The sequence below is a fragment of the Oncorhynchus tshawytscha genome, linkage group LG18 (assembly GCF_018296145.1).
Source record: "Oncorhynchus tshawytscha isolate Ot180627B linkage group LG18, Otsh_v2.0, whole genome shotgun sequence".
Taxonomy (NCBI): domain Eukaryota; kingdom Metazoa; phylum Chordata; class Actinopteri; order Salmoniformes; family Salmonidae; genus Oncorhynchus; species Oncorhynchus tshawytscha.
In genome coordinates this window covers 8,567,019-8,589,645 of record NC_056446.1, presented here as the reverse complement: position 1 = coordinate 8,589,645, position 22,627 = coordinate 8,567,019, and the positions used below count along the sequence as shown (strand labels likewise).

The 22,627-nt window shown below is 41.2% G+C and overlaps 1 protein-coding gene across 1 annotated transcript; it reads right to left on the bottom strand.

The window, feature by feature from the left end:
• Positions 1-1,894: 1,894 nt before the first annotated feature.
• On the bottom strand, positions 1,895-21,996 carry LOC112217424 (ammonium transporter Rh type A). The gene is made up of 10 exons (XM_024377707.2): positions 21,671-21,996; positions 10,474-10,657; positions 7,392-7,542; positions 6,615-6,762; positions 5,288-5,454; positions 4,746-4,883; positions 3,993-4,114; positions 3,653-3,723; positions 3,420-3,493; positions 1,895-3,048 (listed from the first exon to the last, which is right to left on the bottom strand). The coding sequence occupies exons 1-10, from the start codon at positions 21,849-21,851 to the stop codon at positions 2,977-2,979; spliced, it is 1,308 nt and encodes a 435-aa protein (XP_024233475.1). The 5' UTR covers positions 21,852-21,996; the 3' UTR covers positions 1,895-2,976.
• Positions 21,997-22,627: the final 631 nt, after the last annotated feature.

Sequence of the window (22,627 nt, the reverse complement as noted above, 5' to 3'; positions counted from 1 at the left end):
TCTACGTTCTGATTGTGAAAAGAATGTTGATGGTGATAAAATGCAATGGAATCATGTCAAAGAACAACACACAGAGTCACTCGTATATTGTATAAAACCATATTCATAAATTACAGTATAAATATTTATACATTAACAAAAATGTAATACATATTAATTTTCTGTAACTTAAAAAAAAATGTCATATCAAGCTTTTTTTATTTAAATATTGCCTGCTGGTGTTCTAAGCATTACATCTAAATCACACATAGGCTACTACATCAGCCAAATGTACTACTTATCTAGCTACACTACATGGCCAAAAGTAAGCTGTTATAGCAACAAGGGTGGGACCAACTCCATTTTAATGCCCATGATTTTGGAATGAGATGTTAGACAAGCATCATTTGGGCCATGTAGTGTATCTGTAGTCAGTTTCATCTTTACCTGCTACAATGGTCTAGTACAGGAACTATTGTTGACTATTTTCCTCCTGCATTCTCAGGTATCACTTTAGCTTTATTCAACAAAATGGTTGCGATATAGCCTGAGTGTACAAAACATTATAAATACCTGCTCTTTCCAAGACATAGACTGACCAGGTCAATGCTATGATCCCTTATTGATCTAACTTGTTAAATCCACTTCAAATCAGTGTAGATGAAGAAGAGGAGACAGGTTAAAGAAGGATTTTGTTTCATCCTTGAGGCAATTGAGACATGGATTGTGTATGTGTGCCATTTAGAGGATGAAGAGGCAAGACAAAATATTTAAGTGCCTTTGAACGGGGTATGGTAGTAGGTGCCAGGCGCACTGGTTTGTGTTGGGAAATGCAACGCTGCTGGGGTTATCACACTCAACAGTCTCCCATGTGTATCAAGAATGGTCCACCACCTAAAGGACATCCAGCCAACTTGACACAACTGTGGGACATTTTAATGCTACAGCATACAATGACATTCTAGATGATTCTGTGCTTCCAACTTTGTGGCAACATTTTGGGGAAGGCACATTCCTGTTTCAGCATGACAATACCCCCATGCACAAAGCGAGGTCCATACAGAAGTGGTTTGTTGAGATTGGTGTGGAAGAACTGAACTGGTCTGCACAGAGCCCTGACTTCAATCCCATCGAACACCTTTGGGGTCAAGCATTGGAGTCAACATGGGCCAGCATCCCTGTGGAACGCTTTCGACACCTTGTAGTGTCCATGACCCAACAAATTGAGACTATTCTGGGGGAAAAGGGGGATGCAACTCAATATGATGAAAGTGTTCTTAATGTTTTGTACACTCAGTGTATAAAGAGATACTTGTGATCTGAATCACTAAGTACCAATTGTTAGTCCTAGGTGCAGGAATTTAGAGAAACTGACTATATCCATTATGTAACTAACTACACTTTGCATTAAGAGGTTACAATAAGAAGTGAAAGTAAATATAGAAAGCTTATGTATCCTAAATCTCTTAGTGGCTTTCTTTCTCATGCCCCATTTATTCAGAATCCATGTGACATGTAGACTATTCGGTTTTTAATTGGACATGTCAGATTTCAATTGACTTTCTGTGTTTGAAAAATGAAAATGAAAGACACTCAACTCCACTTTAGCTGTGAGGATACTGGAGTAGAAGAAGGGGAACCTTAGAGTATTTGGATGCACACAGGGAGTAGATTAATGCAGAACCTATTCTTGCCCAGCTCCGTTCCCCGTGAGACCTGGGCCCGTGTTTATCAAGCATCTCAGGAGTGCTGATCTAGAAAGGTAAAACTGATCCAAGATCAGCACCCCCACTCTGAGACGCTTGATAAATACTGGCCCTTAGCTACTGCCTAAACTTTGCAGCCTGGTCTGGTATCAGATTCTCTCCAGTAGGAGTAGTGAGCTCCAGTCACGCGGCCTAGCTCTGCAGCAGGCTAAAGTAGCAGTTGATTTTATTAATTAAACAAGGCCTAGCACACAATATCGGCTATGTCAGTTGGATGGTGACATAAAAAGACACGTTGAGAAAAATATACAATGTATAGCCCTAACTAATGAGGCAAAACAAATGTCTGTTAACATTTTGATAGTGTCACAAAGCATGTGAGACAATTGGTGATATTGTCAGCTTGATATACTGTTTCTACTATTTCTATACAGTTTCTAATGGCTCAGAACGGTGGTCATCAAATTCAGTGTAAAAAAATTATCCCTGAAAGTATCTTTCCTCCGATTGTGTAAAAGAACAGTTCATGTTTCAATGCAACTTATTCAGGATCATTTATATCAAAATGCTCCTTCATTTAAATCAATTTTCAGACTAACACATCCAAAGCACTGCAAGCATGTTGCTTGAAATGAGTTTCTGTAAACATTATTTGTTTAAGATAAGAAAATCCTTACAATATTATCTCAATTGCATTGAGACCTAATAATAGTTTTAAAAAAATATGTAACACACCCACCTCTTACACTTTAGTTGAAATTATAATGAGCTATGACATGTTTCCCAAATGCTCTTCAGTGGACCTACTTCAATTGAAGATTAAAATATTTAGTACACATCTATGGACAATGAGGACCTAGTTTGGACCTAGAAAAGTGCAACATAGGCTAACATTTCCCTGCTGATCGAGTTGATTTAGAGATGTCTTAATAAGGTAGCATGAATCACGATATGATCTCAATTTGTCTCATATCAATCCAATTATTTATGCAGTAGTTGAAAATAACTGACAATTTCACAGCACTGGCCATCCTGGGTTGAATTCAATAGTACAACAGATTCTCTCCTTTACGTCCTCTGCACTGATGGTCAAGAAATTAGATGGGTGACACATGAAGTCCTGGTAGGGATCTACCAATTAGATGAAGGAGAGGTGACAAGGAGAGGAAGCCAGTTAAGACTATTGAGATAGAGTACACCCCATGTCTAATGTGTGGTTCATGATTCCTCACTTTCCCATCTCTAGCTCAGAGGGTTGTAGGTCGTGAATGTGCAGCAAAGAGTGGGAGCTTTACGCCTCTGCTTTTTGGTCTCCGTGAGCCAGGCTCTCCTCGCCCTCCTCCTCCTCCTCCTCCCCAGGAACCTAGAACACAGTCACATCTCAGTCAGTCTCAGAATTTAGCCACAATTTAATCTATTTCAAATCATATTTGTTATAAGATAGTGTTTTTTAAATTTACAAATCAAATATTTTATGTGTGTCTCCAGGTGGTCACGTTCAATGTAATACAAGACAGTATGCCACATTTGCCATGTGTGACTAATAACAATCTATATGTGGCTAATGCCACATTATGGGACTGGATATGTCAAATGTTACATGAGTGTCACACGAATAATGTAACATCCTATACGTTATACCACATACCTCAGGCATTTGATTAAACTGTAAGCTAGTGATGGTCATTAATGGATCAGGATAATATGTTGTATTTGTTTCTTTCAGATTATTACCTCCCAATAAATGGAATCATCAAAGCAGTTCTGATCTGGAGGCTGTCCCCAGAATGGAAGCTTCATTATCAGACCTGTACAAATAGAAAAGTTATTAACAGTATTATTAAATATATGTTTCCCAGCGGGCATCGTATAAAACAAACTGCATAGTTTTATAAAATATGAAAACTGTCTGTTCAAATGTGATGTAGATTTTTTGAATGACAAAGAATGGCAGTCTCTCCACCCACCTGTAATAGTTCCTCCAACCAAAGCGAACCCAAGGGATGAGGCCAGGGCTGCACCCTGCATGGCAGCACTCCTGAGGGAAGAATGGCAGAGATGAGAAAATGACAGTACCTAGGTAATTATGGCCAGAGACCCTTATTTTGAGACTAATTATTGAGGCCAAGTTCACACCTTAACGGAAAAGTGAATTATTAGACGTTCAAGAACTACACTATCTGTATCTGATATTGACTACACATCATCATTCATTTTCAAATCCCTTTTATTTCTAATTCCTCTAATTCCTTTATCCAATGCCTTTATAGATATACAGTATGAAGTATACCATTGGATGAGCCCTACCCGTTCTTCTTGCCCAGAGCGACCGCCACAATGCCAGCGATACCCCCGAGGATGCCAGGCATGCCGTGCAGATTGTGGACACCACAGGTGTCCTGGATGCCCAGGTTGGATGCCAGGATTGGCTGAAACACAGAGAGAAACAGTTTCTATATTCCCTAGTGCCCACTCATTTCAACATATTTCTAGCCATCTGATGGTCATGGATGGATGGGTGATTGTTTTGACTAAAATGCAAGTTTCTCCCGCAGGCAAAACTCGTTTAATAAACCAGAACCAGATTTTCTCATTGGGCTGAGGACACTATTTCCTCCCCCTAACTGGTTAGTGAGGATGCTGACAGAAATGTAACATTCAAAGGAATGTAGGTTTATTGTAACTCACAAGGCATGTCTATGTTGCAACACTAGTTGGCTTTTCATAGACAATGTGGTGTCCTGGTCCACTGCAAGGTTGTGGTGGCAGGTAGCCTAGTGGTTAAGAACATCAGTCCAGAAACTGAAAGGTCACTAGTTCAAATCCCAGAGCTGGCAAGTTGGAAAAATCTGCTGTTTTGCCCTTGAGCAAGGCAGTTAACCCCCAACAAAAACAACTACTCCCCAGGGACTGATGATGTTGATTAAGACAGCCCTCTGCACCTCTCTGATTCAGAGGGCTTTGGTTAAATGCACAAGACACATTTTGGTTGAATGCATTCCGTTATGACTAGGTATCTCCCTTTCTATTGGTTCAGACTTGTGTGACCTTTGCACTCACAGTGAGGAACTTGAAGCCCAGGGTGGAGACGATGCCAGCCACGAACCCGATGATCATGGCACCAAAAGGGCCGATGTCCATGTCAGCGCAGGTTCCCACGGCAACACCTCCTGCCAGAGTGGCATTCTGGATGTGGACCTATGGAAGACACAGAAGCATTTTTTTATTTTATTTTTTTATTTAACCTTTATTTAACTTGACAAGTCAGTTAAAAACAAATTTTATTTACAATGGCGGCCTACCCCGGCCAAACCCTCCCCTAACCCGGACGACGCTGGGCCAATTGTGCGCCGCCCTATGGGACTCCCGATCACTGCGAGTTGTGATACAGCCCGGGATCAAACCAGGGTCTGTAGTGAGCTATGCTATAGTAGGTGCTGTGTGAGATTTTCTTGTCGCTTTCCCAAAGACACACAATACACGCGCACACACTCAATATTCTTGTTTGAACATAAACAAGTCAAAATAAATTGAAAGAAAGTAAACAATTTACAGATTTGCTGTGATCCTTTGTAGTTTGAATGAAGCATTGGAAGACTCACCATGTCCAGTTTCCCTTTATGCTCCACCAAGCTGGAGACAGCATAGGCAGAGAGTACGCAGGCAGCCAGGGAGAAGTAGGTGTTGGTCACCGCCATGAGCTGATCAGTGCCAGATTCAGCGATGGCAGAGTTGAAACTGGGCCAGAACATCCAGAGGAACACGGTACCTGGAGAAGATATTCAAGGAGGATTTTTATTTGTCTGCTACTTCAGTTAATTCTAAAATATATAAACATTAAGTGATGTATTAAATATATTGAAACTACATTGAACAGAATTATGCCTGCTAGTGTCACTGTTTTTATAATACAGTGAGTTTTAGAAGTGATACACTGTATTTCCACTAGGTGGTAAATGAGACTATGATTTGGGGGAGTTTCCCCTTCCCCTTCCCCTGTGATAAAATGTACAGCGCAAACAGACACCAGGAGCCGTATGTATCAAGCGTCTCAGAGTAGGAATGCTAATCTAGGTTCAGGTCCCCCTGTCCATGCAATCCCATTAATTGTGATCTAAAAGTGGTGCGGCGAATAGCCTAGTGGTTAGAGCGTTGGGCCAGTAACCGAATGTGTTGATGGATTGAATCCCCAAGTTTACAAGATAAGAAATCTGTTGTTCTCCCCCTGAACAAAGCATAGGAAGTTCCCCGGTTGTTATTGTAAATAAGAATTTGTTCTTAACTGACTTTCCTAGAAAAATATATATATATTTTTTAAATGATACTAAAATCAGCACTCCTACTCTGAGATGCTTGATACTTAGAACCTCCTTATTGCTGAATTGTTTTTTCTCGTGTTCCAAAGAACATTTTAACAATATTTAGTGATCTATCTACTACTCTTTAATCTATAACAGTTGTTAGTGACTGTCTACGCTAATCAATAAAATGCATAGATTATTATGATACATTTTTTTCTCCCCAATTTCATGATATCCAATTGGTAGTTGCAGGCTTGTCCCATTGCTGCAACTCCATACGGACTCGGGAGAGGCAAAGGTCGAGAGCTATGAGTCCTCCGAAACACGGCCCCTCCAAGCTGCACTGCATCTTGACCCACTGCTCACTTAACCCAGACGCCAGCCGCACCAATGTGTCAGAGGAAACACCATACAACTGGCGACCGAAGCCCCCTAACCCGGACGACGTTGGGCCAATTGTGCGCTGTCTCATGCGTCTCCCGTTCACGGCCGGCTGCGACACAGCCCGGATCAAACCCGGGTCTGTAGTGTCGCCTCTAGCACTGCGATGCAGTGCCTTTTACCGCTGCGACACGCGGGAGGCCAAAATGCATTGATCTTGATTGACTGTCATGTGAGCTGCTCTTACCGATCATGGCGAAGAGGTCAGAGTGGTAAACAGAGCCATCGTTCTCATGGCTGTTCCTCAGAGCTGGCCGGTACAGCATGCGGGCCACTGCGAGACCGAAGTACGCCCCAAAGGCATGGATAATCATGGAGGCCCCAACATCATTGGCCTGTGAGTGGGACAAACCACATAAAGTAGTTAGTTCATGTTGTAAAAAAAAAAGAACAGCCCTACAAACCTAACTTTCTCCTTAGCCTGCTAGTAACCTCAGTCACCTGTCAATCACCCATCCATCACACCTCTGCACATTCCCAAGCAAAACTTGTGCACTGATTTGTTGGGTATAGGATTGGACCAATTCAAGAATATCAAATAAAATTGACCTAGATATATTTTTCCCTTTGTAGATTCATCCCTAAGAATTTACGCCGTGGTTATATTTGTCTGAGCCCTTTTGGTAGGATGAATCTTGTCTGATCGCGGTTATCTTGGGCTGTCACTTCTCACCACTAGAGGGCAGTCTCACTAGGGTTATGGGCCAGGTGTATAAGGTCCCAGGTAAACAGATTGTACACATACATGGGTCAAGAGGAGATTCACACAGTTTTAGCTGCTACTCACAAGATTGCACACAATATTGCTTATTGAACTGTATTAACTAATATCATCTTCTAGTATAGTGTTTTTCATGTTCACAAGTTCTTAGATGAATGGACAAGGTTGAAGTTAGTTTGTTGTGACAGACTGTTAGAATAAGGGTTAGTTCTGGGATCTGAGATTATGGTGAAGTGCACTGACCTCCAGGATTTCGGCCACCAGATGTTCGTTGATGCTGAAGATGGTGATCTCCAGGATGGTCATGATGAGGAGCTGGACAGGACTGGTTTTACCCAGCACTGCCCCGAACGAGATCAGAACGGTGGCTGTGCTGAAATCTGCGTTGATCATCCTTATGGTGAGGAGGGAGAGGACGAGTAGGAGGGAGTGAAGAGAGAGAAAGAGAGAGCGAGAGATGCCTTGTTAAGACTAGAACAGAACACTTCTCTATGATTGTCCTCTATCTTGTGCACATAATACCACTAATGCTAGCTTCATTCATTCTACCTGTTCTGTTGCTGTATTAACCTTTTTGGGATAGGGGGTAGCATTTTCACTTTTGGATGAATAGCGTGCCCTGAGTGAACTGCCTCCGACTCTGTCCCAGATGCTAATATATGCATATTATTAGTAGTATTTGATAGAAAACACTCTGAAGTTTCCAAAATTGTTTGAATGATGTCTGTGAGTATAACAGAACTCATATGGCAGGTGAAAACCTAAGAAGAATCCAACCAGGAAGTGGGACATCTGAGGTTTGTAGTTTTTCAAAGCTTGGCCTACCGAATACACATTGAGATATGGATGAGGTTGCACTTCCTAGGGCTTCCACTAGATGTCAACTGTCTTTAGAAACTCGTTTGGGAAACTCTAGAAACTCTATTCTACTATAAAGGAGGGGCTCATGAGACCTCTTTGAGTCAGTGGTCTGGCAGAGAGCCTTGGTCTCATGACGCGGGCTCCCGACAGAGTTACTTCTCATTCCAGTGCTTTTCTGAAGACAAAGGAATTCTCCGGTTGGAACATTATTGATGTTTTATGTTAAAAACATCCTAACGATTGATTCCATACATCGTTTGACATGTTTCTAAAGGACTGTAACTGAACTTTTTGAGTTTTTGTCTGGATGAAGTGCCTGCGCCTCATGAAGATGGATTATTGGGCTGAACACGCTAACAACAAGTGGCTATTTGGACATAAATGATGGAACTTTATGGAACAAATCAGTCATTTATTGTCGAACTGGGATTCCTGGGAGTGCCTTCTAATGAAGATCATCAAAGGTAAGTGAATATTTATGGTGTTGTTTCTAACTTTGTTGATTCCAAAATGGCGGATGGTTGTTTTGGTTGTTTTGGGTTCTGAGCGCCATTCTCAGATTATGCTTTTTCCGTAAAGTTTTTTTGAAATCTGACACAGCAGTTGCATTAAGGAGAAGTCTATCTTTAATTCTGTGAATAACACTTGTATCTTTTATCAATGTTTATCAATGAGTATTTTTGCAAAATCACTGGTTGCTTTTGAATCAAAACATTACTGCACGTAAGGCGCCAATGTTTTTGGATATAAATATGCACATTATCGAACAAAACATACATGTATTGTGTAACATGATGTCCTATGAGTGTTATCTGATGAAGATCATCAAAGTTCAGTTTTTAATTTTATCTATATTTCTGCTTTTTGTGACTCCTGTCTTTGGCTGGGAAAATGGCTGTGTGTTTTTTCGACTTGGCTATGACCTAACATAATCACATGTTGCGCTTTAGCTGTAAAGCATTTTTGAAATCGGACACGATGGGTAGATTAACAAGATGCTTATCTTTCATTTACTGTGTTGGACTTGTTAATGTGTGAAAGTTACATATTTCTAAAAAATATTTTTGAATTTCGCGCACTGCCTTTTCAGCGGAATGTTGTCGAGGGGTTCCACACTAGAAAGGTTAATGTGTCTAGAATAGAAGGCTTCTCTACGACTGTAATCTAATGTGTACAGTTGAAGTTTACATAGACTTAGGTTGGAGCCATTAAAACTCGTTTTTCATCCACTCCACAAATGTCTTGTTAACAAACTATAGTTTTGGCAAGTCGATTAGGACATCTACTTTGTGCATGACATAAGTCATTTTTCCAAAACTTGATTATTTCAGATTATTTCACTAATAACTCACTGTATCACAATTCCATTGGGTCAGATGTTTACATACACTAAGTTGACTGTGCTTTTAAACAGCTTGGAACATTCCAGAAAATGATGCCATGGCTTTAGAAGCTACTGATAGGCTAATTGACATCATTTGAGTCAATTGGAGGTTTACCTGTGGATGTATTTCAAGGACTACCTTCAATCCCAGTGCCTCTTTGCTTGACATCATGGGAAAATCAAAAGAAATCAGCCAAGACCTCAGAAAAATAATTGTAGACCTCCACAAGTCTGGTTCAGCCTTGGGAGCAATTTCCAAATGCCTGAAGGTACCACATTCATCTGTACAAACAATGTTGCGCAAGTAAAAACAACATGGGAGCCGCAGCCGTCATACCGCTCAGGAAGGAGACGCGTTCTGTCTCCCAGAGATGAACGTACTTTGGTGCGAAAAGTGCAAAAGGACAACAAAGTCAAGGTATTGGAGTGACCATCACCAAAGCCCTGACTTCAATCCTAGAGAACATTTGTGGGCAGAACTGAAAAAGCTTGTGCGAACAAGGAGACCTACAAACCTGACTCAGTTACACCAGCTCTGTCAGGAGGAATGGGCCGTAATTCACCCAACTTATTGTGGGAAGGTTGTGGAAGGCTACCCAAAACGTTTGACCCAAGTTAAACAATTTAAAGGCAATGCTACCAAATACCAAGTGAGTGTATGTAAACTTCTGACCCACTGGGAATGTGATGAAAGAAATAAAAGCTGAAATAAATCATTCTCTCTACTATTATTCTGACATTTCAAATTCTTAAAATAAAGTGGTGATCCTAACTGACCTAAAACAGAATTTTTACTAGGATTAAACGTCAGGAATTGTGAAAAACTGAGTTTAAATGTATTTGGCTATGGTGTATGTAAACTTCAGACTTCAATTGTACGTACATGTGCCCAGGGCCCAGGTGTCATTTACAAGAGGTTGTTGTTTTTTGTTTGTAAATAATTAGGTTTTGTTGCAAGCTGATTATAGGTTGACGGTTCTGGTAATGTCTATGTTGTATTTACTTGAAGATGTCTTCTATCATGGGTACTATGATGATACTGCTAGCTTTACGTTCTGTTAGTTTACTATTTGTATTTACTTGAAGATGGAGACTTTGATCTTGCCATCGTCCAGGTGCCAGAGGCCTTGCATGATTAGACCCCACTGTAGAGCGAAGGCGGCCAGGAGCAGGTTGAGGCCCACGCTGCTGAAGCCATATCTCTTCAGAAAGGTCATCAGGAAGCCAAAGCCAATGAAGATCATAACGTGGACATCCTGGAACACTGGGGAACAAATGGCAGGTCAGAGGTCAGCTCAGTGGAGTTTGATTCATTAAAAAAAAGTGACTTCCAAAGTGGCAGAGATATTAACATTTTAAATTCACATGAAATCCAAAACACGTTGGTGGTAGTGTTAACATAATATAATTGCATCTTTTCTCTATAAAACAGGCCCCATATGATTTATTCACTTTGAATGAATAGTGAATGAAAACTAAAACAAATTAATAAAACCCTGGGAGGGCTTGCTATGTGAGTATAATCCTTTATTACAACACGTCAAAGACATTCAAATCAGTTGACAGTCTAGCTATTGATCAAAACCTAGGTGGTGTGTAAATATTCCATTCATTATGTTGCTTTGCCTTTGGCTGCTCAAATGATTCACAGAGCACCCGCATTGGATTGTGCAGCAACATTAGTAACCCCTATCCCCATGAGGGGGTCAATGGAAATCCTGAGGAGGGAAGACCAATTAGATTAGTCTGTGAATGGGATACTGAGAACTGAGACTCCCAATAACCCAGTTTGATGTGTCATGTCAGTAGCCTTACGCTGTTCCATTCACTGGGATCACATGATCTTAACCAAGTCTTCTAAACTTAATAGATGGATCACTGTGCTCGCACTTTATGCATGTTTAGATTGATGTATACAAGAGGACAGACTTTACTTATTAGGACTTTAGCTCACTGTGTGTGCGGACAGCAGGATGTGAGCACTATCCAAGTTTCTGCAGATAAGGATCAGGCTACTGGCCCAAGAGACTGACCAAATGTGTGTATGTGTGTGTGTGTACGTACGTAGGTGCGTGGAGCTTAAAACAGTTTGTCCACCGCCGCTGGAGGAACAATCCTAATTCTCCAAGCTCCACTCCCACTCCCACCCACACACTCTACTCCCACTCTAGCTCGACACTCAGAAAAGGTTCTCTTCCCTGAAATGCCTGACCTCAGGAAGCCAGACTCCCAATTCCCAAAAGTGACCAGTCATTGTGCGATGGATGACGGGTCCTCATCTGGAATGTACATCAAGGTGTGGCCGTTTGCAGAATGTGGAAACAATAGTCCTTGTTTCCCCAGGTCTGGTTAGCATTGTGGTGGGAAGTTAGCATTGTGGTTGTCAGGGAAGCTGGGTAGGGTAGCCTAGTGGTTAGAGCGTTGGACTAGCAACTGGAAGGTTACAAGTTCAAACCCCTGAGCTGACAAGGTACAAATCTGCCATTCTGCCCCTGAACAGGCGGTTAACCCACTGTTCCTAGGCCGTCATTGAAAATAAGAATTTGTTCTTAACTGACTTAAATAAAGGTTAAAAAATAAATTTTAAAAAAGGACTTAGGCAAACAGTCACCACCCAGACTGTCCTGGGGAAGTAATGGAATGTGGGGTTGGCGGTTGGGGGGCTTAGGTGCAGCATAGACTAGCCCGATAGGTCCGTCTTTTTTTGTCTGTGACTACTCTATGTACTCTATGTAAGCTGTGTATGACTCTCCAAGAAACATGTCTACCAGCATGCCATTCCAGTGCCATACACATCTCTTTCTCTGTGAGTGTCTGTGCCATTTTACTATAAGTAAAAACCGATGCTACATTTTAAGCAGTTGTAGAGGTATTGTTGTAACTGGCAATTAATTTAAGAGTTGAGTTTGTTCGGAGGCTCCCTCTTTTTGCCACACAGTGATAGAGACAGAATAAACAGGAAGGTTAGCTCTTTTAAACAGATTTTGTCTCAAATTAGAAGTCCATGAATTCCTCACTCATTATCGTGTTTACATGTGACTGTCTCTTTCTACCCAGGAGTGCATTGTATTGCTATGGATGAGATTCAGCGCACTGGACCATGATTATAATCAGGTTTAGTATTACTTAAGCAATGCCTCCGAGACGTCATAGGATACATTATAACCCCTCTGGCACTGGCCAGAACACCCGTGCCTATCCGGTAACAAACAAATAACTAAAATCTATCCAATATTTTCCCTGATATCAAAGTCTGAACAATGTAAAATATGTAAGATATACAAAATGCCTTGTAAGATATATACAGTCTTGGCCAAAAGTATTGAGAATGACACAAATATACATTTCCACAAAGTTTGCTGCTTCAGTGTCTTTAGATATTTTTGCCAGATGTTACTATGGAATACTGAAGTATAATTACAAGCATTTCATAAGTGTCTAAGGCTTTTATTGACAATTACATGAAGTTGATGCAAAGAGTCAATATTTGCAGTGTTGACCCTTCTTTTTCAAGACCTCTGCAATCCGCCCTGGCATGCTGTCAATTAACTTCTGGGCCACATCCTGACTGAAGGCAGCCCATACTTGCATAATCAATGCTTGGAGTTTGTCAGTTGTGGCTTTTTGTTTGTCCACCCGCCTCAGAGAGGGTTGACCACAAGTTCTCAATGGGATTAAGGTCTGGGGAGTTTCCTGGCCATGGACCCAAAATATCGATGTTTTGTTCCCCGAGCCACTTAGTTATCACTTTTGCCTTATGGCAAGGTGCTCCATCATGCTGGAAAAAGCATTGTTCATCACCAAACTGTTCCTGGATGGTTGGGATAAGTTGCTCTCGGAGGATGTGTTGGTACCATTCTTTATTCATGGCTGTGTTCTTAGGCAAAATTGTGAGTGAGCCCACTCCCTTGGCAGAGAAGCAACCCCACACATGAATGGTCTCAGGATGCTTTACTGTTGGCATGACACAGGACTGATGGTAGTGCTCACCTTGTCTTCTCCGGACAAGCTTTTTTTTCGGAAACAATCGGAAAGGGGATTCATCAGAGAAAATGACTTTACCCCAGTCCTCAGCAGTCCAATCCCTGTACCTTTTGCAGAATATCTGTCCGATAAATTGTTGATTTAGGTGCAATCTTACTGGCAGCAATATCCTTGCCTGTGAAGCCCTTTTTGTGCAAAGCAATGATGACCGCACGTGTTTCCTTGCAGGTAACCATGATTGACAGAGTAAGAACAATGATTCCAAGCACCACCCTCATTTTGAAGCTTCCAGTCTGTTATTCAAACTCAATCAGCATGACAGAGTGATCTCCAGCCTTGTCCTCGTCAACACTCACACCTGACATGATGTCAGCTGGTCCTTTTGTGGCAGGGCTGAAATGCAGTGGATTTTTTTTTTTTTTGGGGGGGGGATTCAGTTCATTTGCATGGCAAAGAGGGACTTTGCAATTAATTGCAATTCATCTGATCACTCTTCATAACATTATGGAGTATATGCAAATTGCCATCATACAAACTGAGGCAGCAGACTTTTTGAAAATTGATATTTGTGTCATTCTCAAAACTTTTGGCCATGACTGTACAAGATAAGATAGCCATGTGTTGACTGAACAAATCAGCATTTTTGTTGTTAATACATTGCATGCAATGTTTTCTGTTCTTTAGCATTGATTGAGGGTACTGATTGGGAATGTGCAAATCAAGCAACGTGCAAAACATTATGGATGGACAATAGGGTAACAAAAACTAGAATACATGATGTATCGTGTATTATTGCTGGGAACGAACTAACCTGATAAATTCCTTCCGGTGTCAGCACCCTACTATACCAACTGAGACGTAGAGTACTAAACTTGAAGCTTAGGAACATAGCAGCAAAACAAGTCTCAGCTTTTATCTTGTCCATATTGGATATCTCCCTTCTTCGGCCTACCACTACACATTCATCTTACCCAACATTGTCATCTAAAATCTCCATCCTTGCAAAACCAAATAAATAATACAGAGATATGCACTATTGTTATGTACTGTAGAAGGTAGTTTAGTGTTAGCACACAGTTAGGCACCACACTGGACCAGGATAGACTTCAACACTCCGTACCCCAGGTGGCAGCACCAACCATGTCCAAGTGCTGTGCTAAAATGACGTTTTGGGTGGCCGTGAGGCCTTTCGTTTGTTTTTTATCTTTAGTTTTGGCATTAGTGCTGAGCGATTTACCAATATTTTTTTTTTTTGGTTATTAAGGAATATAAAAGAGTAAAGTAATCAAATTAAAATGAATATGCACAGCTGGAAGCAACAGGGGGAGGGAAGATGTCCTGGAAACCTGTCACAATGGGTGACACGCTCAACTACAATTCCTTGGTGATTTACATGGGACTGGTAAAGGTATCAAGATTAGTTGACAACTGGAGCAAGATCCCCACTCTATCAGCTCGAGTTCCCCACCTCCATCATGAGTGAAAACTGATTCTTGGCCATCAACCGTACTCTTAACATGAGTAATCCACAAAAGGATCAGGAGAATGACCAGAAAAAGGGGACTGCAGGGTATGATCGTCTTGCAAGAGTCAAGCCCCTTTATCATGACATGGTGGAGGCATGCAAAATGTACTTCCAGCCTGCTCAAAATCTATATATAGATGAGCGTTTGGTTGCCTCAAATGCTCGAATTGGCTTGCAAACCAAATGGGGTTTACAAGCTCTTTGTGCTAGCCGATGGGGCATGGGTGAGGAAGAATGTCCCCATTCCTGTTTCTGTGAAGGACTTCAATGCCAGCATGGGGGTTGTTGACCTATCTGATCCTCTGATAGGCTATTACCAGGTCTTCCACAAGACCAGGAGGTAGCATATAACTTTTTTTCTACCACTTTGTGGACATTGCTACAGTAAAGGCTTTCATTCTCCACAAGCACATGGCCAAACCAAAAGGTCAATCCCATCTCTCCCAGTTGGCCTTCCGAGAGTAGCTGGTATTGGAAATGGCTGAATTGCGGGCCCAAAGCAACCTCACCACCATCACAAGAACCTCCACTCAAGGTGAGCGCCACTATCCAACACACCTGCCAAAAGACAAAAGGAAGAACTGCAAGCATTGCACAAAACACAAAGAGAAAAAAAAGGGTGTTTCCTGGCAGAGAGGGACTGCGTCAAAGACTATGCAAGACATGCACAAGCTATGATGAAAGTGAAATCTAATCATCTGGGATGTAAAATGAACACGAATGCCATTTGTAAATCATTCAGCTAATTTCTATTTTTACACCTTTTTTATTGGAGGACACGTTTGTAACCAAGTTTGTGTTTGATAAGACATTTTTGTATCTTTTTTAATGTCCAGTGGCTACTTTGAAGAATCTGAATATAAAGTATATTTTGATTTGTTTAACACTTTTTTTGTTATTACATGATTCCATATGTGTTATGTCATAGTGTTGATGTCTTCACTATTATTCTACAATGTAGAAAATAGTACAAATAAAGAAAAACCCTTGAACGAGTAGGTGTGTCCAAACTTTTGACTGGTACTGTACATCTATTTATTTTATATTGTTTTTGTAAACAGTTAATTTGTATGTGGGACCAATAGCCTAGGCTAAACATTCAGGCATTTTGGAGAGGTTGAAAAAACAGTGGATATCCCCTGACACCACCACAATGTTTGAGAGAGGTTGGTGTTGTAGAAATGTAGTTTTTATAGTGAACAATAAATATTTTGGCACATCCAGTGTGCAAAAGCAGCGCAATTACCACATTCTGACACTTTGGAGAGGTTGAAATGACACTTGAATGTACCCTGGATACCCCACAACACCACCACAATGTTTGAGTGAGGTTGATATGGTAGAAATTGTGTTTTTATACTGAACAAATAGCATTTAGGGATTACAAATATGTAATAGCACTGGAATAATCTAATTTACAGACATACAGTTGAAGTCGGAAGTTTACATACACCTTAGGCAAATACATTTAAACTCCTAGTAAAGATTCCCTGTCTTAGGTCAGTTAGGATCACCACTTTAAATTAAGGATGTAAAATGTCAGAATAATAGCGAGAATGATATATTTCAGCTTTTATTTCTTTCATCACATTCCCAGTGGGTCAGAAGTTTACATACACTCAATTAGTATTTGGTTGCATTGCCTTTACATTGTTTAACTTGGATCAAACGTTTCGGGTAGCCTTCCACAACCTTCCCACAATAAGTTGGGTGAATTTTCGCTCATTCCTCCTGACAGAGCTGGTGTAACTGAGTCAGGTGTGTAGGCCTCCTTGCTCGCACACGCTTTTTCAGTTCTGCCCACAAATGTTCAATAGGATTGAGGTCAGGGCTTTGTGATGGCCACTCCAATACCTTGACTTTGTTGTCCTTAATTAAGCCATTTTGCCACAACTTTGGAAGTATGCTTGGGCTCATTGTCCATTTGTAAGACCCATTTGCGACCAAGCTTTAACTTCCTGACTGATGTCAGACTGATGTCAGATGTTGCTTTAATATATCCACATAATTTTCTTTCCTCATGATGCCATCTATTTTGTGAAGTGCACCAGGCCCTCCTGCAGCAAAGCACCCCCACAACATGATGCTGCCACCCCCGTGCTTCACGGTTGGGATGGCGTTCTTCGGCTTGCAAGCCTCCCCCTTGTTCCTCCAAACATAACGATTGCGATTGTGGCCAAACAGTTCTATTTTTGTTTCATCAGACCAGAGGACATTTCTCCAAAAAGTACGATCTTTATCCCCATGTGCAGTTGCAAAACATAGTCTGGCTTTTTTATGGTGGTTTTGGAGCAGTGGCTTCTTCCTTGCTGAGCGGCCTTTCAGGTTATGTCGATATAGGACTCGTTTTACTGTGGATATATATACTTTTGGACCTGTTTCCTCCAGCATCTTCACATGGTCCTTTGCTGATGCTCTGGGATTAATTTGCACTTTTCGCACCAAAGTACATTCATCTCTAGGAGACAGAACGCAACTCCTTCCTGAGCGGTATGACGGCTGCGTGGTCCCATGTTGTATATACTTGCGTACTGTTGTATCTTCAAGCGTTTGGAAATTGCTCCCGAGGTTGAACCAGACTTGCGGAGGTCTACAATATTTTTCCTGAGGTATTGGCTGATTTCTTTAGATTTTCCCATGATGTCAGGTGAGAGGCACTGAGTTTGAAGGTGGTCTTGAGATACATCCACAGGTACACACAAAAATGATGTCAATTAGCCTATCAGAAGCTTCTAAAGCCATGACATAATTTTCTGGAATTTTCCAAGCTGTTTAAAGGCACAGTCAACTTAGTGTATGTGAACTTCTGACCCACTGGAATTGTGATACAGTGAATCATAAGTGAAATAATCTGTCTGTAAACAATTGTTGGAAAAATTACTTTTACAAAATTACAAAGTAGATGTCCTAACTGACTTGCCAAAACTATAGTTTGTTAACAAGAAATGTGTGGAGTGGTTGAAAAACGAGTTTTAATGACTCCAACCTAAGTGTATGTAAACTTCCGACTTCAACTGTTTAGGTTTAGGGACACTTGGAAACGTCCCGTGACCACACCTGACACCACTTACTAAAACATCTGCCCATTTCTAGTTGTTAGATCTATCAATCCCTTTTTATTTCTGATATTGTTCACATGTTGTGAACAGCTCTAATCATCAATAATTCCCTTATAGCTTGTCAATGAAAATATATATTTATTTTTTTACGGTTTTGTGTGTGCTTGATCTTGTGTATTCTGAACTATGTAAATTGTCTTCAGTTAATTTCCTCATAATCTCCCAGATATCTTCTTTCCAAATATACAATGTTTTTGCATGTCAGAACCATGTAATTACACATGAATAGCAGTTACTTTTGGGTATGTCTTTTTAGCTGAAAAATATATGATGTCATTATTTAATAATGCATTTAATATACATATTTTTTTTAAATTGAAACTAAAATCAAAAACTGTGATTAGCTTTTTATAATCAAACCGAAACCGAACTTACCTCAAAAAGCACTAATCGCTCAGCACTATTGGGCATGCCTGTTTGTAGTTTTTCTTTTTGCATATATTTGTTTTTGGCACCATCTGAACAAAATAACCCACTTGGGCTCGCCAACCCAAAAGAGTCAAGACTGAGCTGACCCTGGATCTAAAGTTAGTTTACTGTCTTCCTGGCCCGGGTCGCATACACTTTACTTCTCACATTTTTGCACACATCCAGTCAGGTTACAAAAACATTAGGCAAGCTGTCACGGATCCACAGAACTTTCATCATGCACACCTGTCCCCTATTCCCACTGATTAGTACTTGTATAAGTGTGCCCTTTGGTTTCCATGGGGCTGTCATTTATTGTTACAATGTCCGATGGTGCATGTGAGTACCTGTGCTGTGTGTTTTGGGCTTTCGTGCCATTGTGAAATTGTGCAGATGATTACGGGTCTCGCCCCGTGTGTTAATCATTGTGCGTTTGTGTATTTATTCGAGATACTCGTCGCTCTTTTGTCTTGGGTTTCAACCCTGTGTTTTTGTTATGTGTTTGTTTGGTCCCCACTACACTAAACACAAATACTGTGTTTGTAAATTATGTCTGAGTGTTGGAGTGTGCCCCTGGCAGTTCGTGAATACATTTAAAAAACACAAATTGTGCCTCCTGGTTTGCTTAATATACGGAGAATTGAGTATGAGAACGTAGTACTTTTTCCACCACTGTACTAAAAAAAAGAAATGTCCCCCTTTCAGGACCCTGTCTTTCAAAGATAATTTGCAAAAATCCTAATAACTTAATTAACAGATCTTCATTGTAAAGGGTTTAAACACTGTTTCCCATGCTTGTTCAAAGAACAAACAATTAATGAACATGCACCTGTGGAACGGCCATTAAGACACTAACAGCTTACAGACGGAAGGCAATTAAGGTCACAGTTATGAAAACTTAGGACACTAAAGAGGCCTTTCTACTAACTCTGGAAAAACACCAAAAGAAAGATGCCCAGGGTCCCTGCTCATCTGCGTGAACGTGCCTTAGGCATGCTGCAAGGAGGCATGAGGACTGCAGATGTGGCCAGGGCAAGAAATTGCAATGTCCGTACTGTGAGACGCCTAAGACAGCGCTACAGGGAGACAGGATGGACAGCTGATCGTCCTCGCAGTGGCAGACCACGTGTAACAACACCTGCACAGGATCGGTACATCCGAACATCACACCTGCGGGACAGGTACAGGATGACAACTCACAGCAAGAACTGGCAAATTTGGTGCAGTCCATGAGGAGGAGATGGACGCAGTACTTAATGCAGCTGGTGGCCACACCAGATACTGACTGTTACTTTTGATTTTGACCCCCCCCTTTGTTCAGGGACATATTATTCCATTTCTGTTTTGTCACGTCTGTGGAACTTGTTCAGTTTATGTCTCAGTTGTTGAATCTTGTGTTCTTACAAATAGTTACACATGTTAAGTTTGCTGAAAATAAACACAGTTGACAGTGAGAGGATGTTTCTTTTTTTGCTGAGTTTACATTTAAAACCAGATACTTTTTCCTCAAGTGGTATTTTACTGGGTGACTTTCACTTTTAATTGAGTCATTTTCTATGAAGGTATCTATACTTTTATTCTGGTATGACAATTGGGGAGCTTTTTACACCAGTGCAATTGATGAAGTTGCTTTTTGTGAACTGTAATTACAAATTACAAATTCGGCCTGACTTTGATGAAAGGAGTAGACTATGGCTGTAAAACAACTCTGTGTAACAAATCTTAAGGTCCCCATTCTTTGAGGAAAACAAGTACTTCACAGAGCCACAGAAACCATTGGTTCCTCTCAATATTTTTTTTTAACAATGATTTTGTCCATTGATGGTAAAGCCCAGCAACAACATAGGCTCCTATTTTTCAAAATTGCATTCCTCCTCTTATTTCCTCTGCTATGAACCTGTAATTGCGGAGCTTTGGTAATGTAACAATATAGACGACCCTGCATCGCACACATCAGACCCCTGATATTTTCTCGTAGTCTACTCCAATAGTTTTTGTTAGGGGGGTGCAACTTGTGGTTGTTCAGCTGAATGAGCATGTTATGGGGCATTAATTAGCCAGTCTGTTGAGTAAATTGACCGTTTTGGGGGGTCAATTATGATAGTTATGAATGGAATCTGCAAATGTTACAGCTTTCTTAAGAAAAGAAAGTCAATGTCGCCTTTATACACATCTCTAGCTGTATAACCCATTAAACAACATCTTGAAATAAAAATATTCTCTCAGTTTATTTAAAAACAACCAATAGTTCTAAAGGTTTTAGGATGTCTTTGGATATGCAAAATTCTTGGAATGGAAAAGGATCAGCCCAAATGCTAAGCACTACGCTAATCTCTTCGGGTCACACCTGCCCTGCCCATTTCTGGGCAAACCTCTATACTGTAAGTCTGCAAGTATTTATGCTGTTTTAAAATAGGTAGAAAATACACTTTCTGGGATTCCAAGAACCACCCGAAGAACACCAGACTAACATCTAAATTATTTGTTGTACAAAAGGTAAAGTAGTAGGGGTGGGGCTTTTGCACTTTTCATAGATAGACTTATCTATCTCCAAACACAAATCCACTTACATTTTTAACTCAATCGTATGTCTCACTAAAACACATGACTGCATTTCCCTTAAGTGCACTTGCAAGTTCTATTGTACGTATGTGGATGCCATTCAGTCCTGGCATTCATCTTCCCATTTGCACAATCCATCTGGAGGCTAGCCACAGTGAACCTGTCCAGTATGAGAGAGAGTGGTGCCCCTATGACAGCTCGAGCATCTGGCCCATTCCCTAAAGAGTATTTCTAGGTGTGAGGATGCTGGAATGGGCACGTGCACAACAACCTCACACCATGCTTTCCCACGACATCTCTCTCTCTGATTGTTCACAGGAGTATCTGATAACTCAATAATACCATCTCCAATGATCTATAGCTTATCACTCAAAGCTACTGCACAATTATTAAGAGAATAAGGGTCAAATCTTTGAGACTCAACTTCAATAGCCCTTCATCCATAGCAACCGGGGTTGGCATTAAGGAGTCAATACAATAAAATCCATGATTCAGCCAAGCTCCCACAACCAGGCTGACACACTGACAGCCCACACATAAAATATGTGGCACCACACTGAGGAAGCCTGCTCCCAGACCTGTTCCTGTCTTGCCAACTCCTATGGTCATTGTCATTCCAAGACCACACAAACTGATCTGGGACCAGGCTAACATGAAGGAGCCTTCAGGTGTCACTTACTGGGATAAAGGGTCAGAGGATCCTTCTTCTCCTCATGGTGTGTGGTGTTGTGGGCTCCGTGCCCCCCGTGTTTCCCATCATCGTAGTCCACAAACACAGCGAACAGGATGATGGTGATAATCTCCAGAGTCAGAGCCAGGATAGGAAACTTAAGCCTCATGTTGGTGGAGTATGCAGGCATGCCAATATTAACTAACTGTGTGTGTGTCTCTCTCTCTCTCTCTCTCTCTCTGTTTATCTCAGGCTGACCCTCTGTCTCTGACACACGCTCACTTTTTCTCTCTCTCCCTATCTATCTTTTGGGGCTTGTGGTAATAGTCTGACGGGTGGAAAGCAACTGGTGTCTGGTTTTAAATTGGTGCAGGTTTCGTGGGGACCAATGGCAGGGCAGAACAGTCAGGCCCGCATGGTTACTCCCCTTTCTTCACTTTTCTCATGGGGATGGGTTTCCTCACTGTTGGGTGTTTACTCTTTTTAAAAGAGGGCGAAAAAACAAGACTTTGGCAAAACACACAGTAATGACCCCCGGCCAGTGACAGAGACATGAGATGAATGGCTAATGAGCTTTTTTCAACTAATTTGTCACTGTCAGAGTCATGCTGGTGTGTTTGGGTGATACACTACATGACCAAAAGTATATGGACACCTGCTCGTCGAACATCTCATTTCAAAATCATGGGCATTAATATGGAGTGGTTCCCTCTTTCCTACTATAACAGCCTCCACTCTTTTGGGAAGGCTTTCCACTAGATGTTGGAACATTGCTGCGGGGACTTGCTTCCATTCAGCCACAAGAGAATTAGTGAGGTCTGCCACAGATGTTAGGCGATTAGGCTCACAATCGGCGTTCCAATTCATCACAAAGGTGTTCGATGGGGTTGAGGTCAGGGCTCTGTGCAGGCCAGTCAAGTTCTTCCCACACCTATCTTGACAAACCATTTCTGTATGGACCTCGCT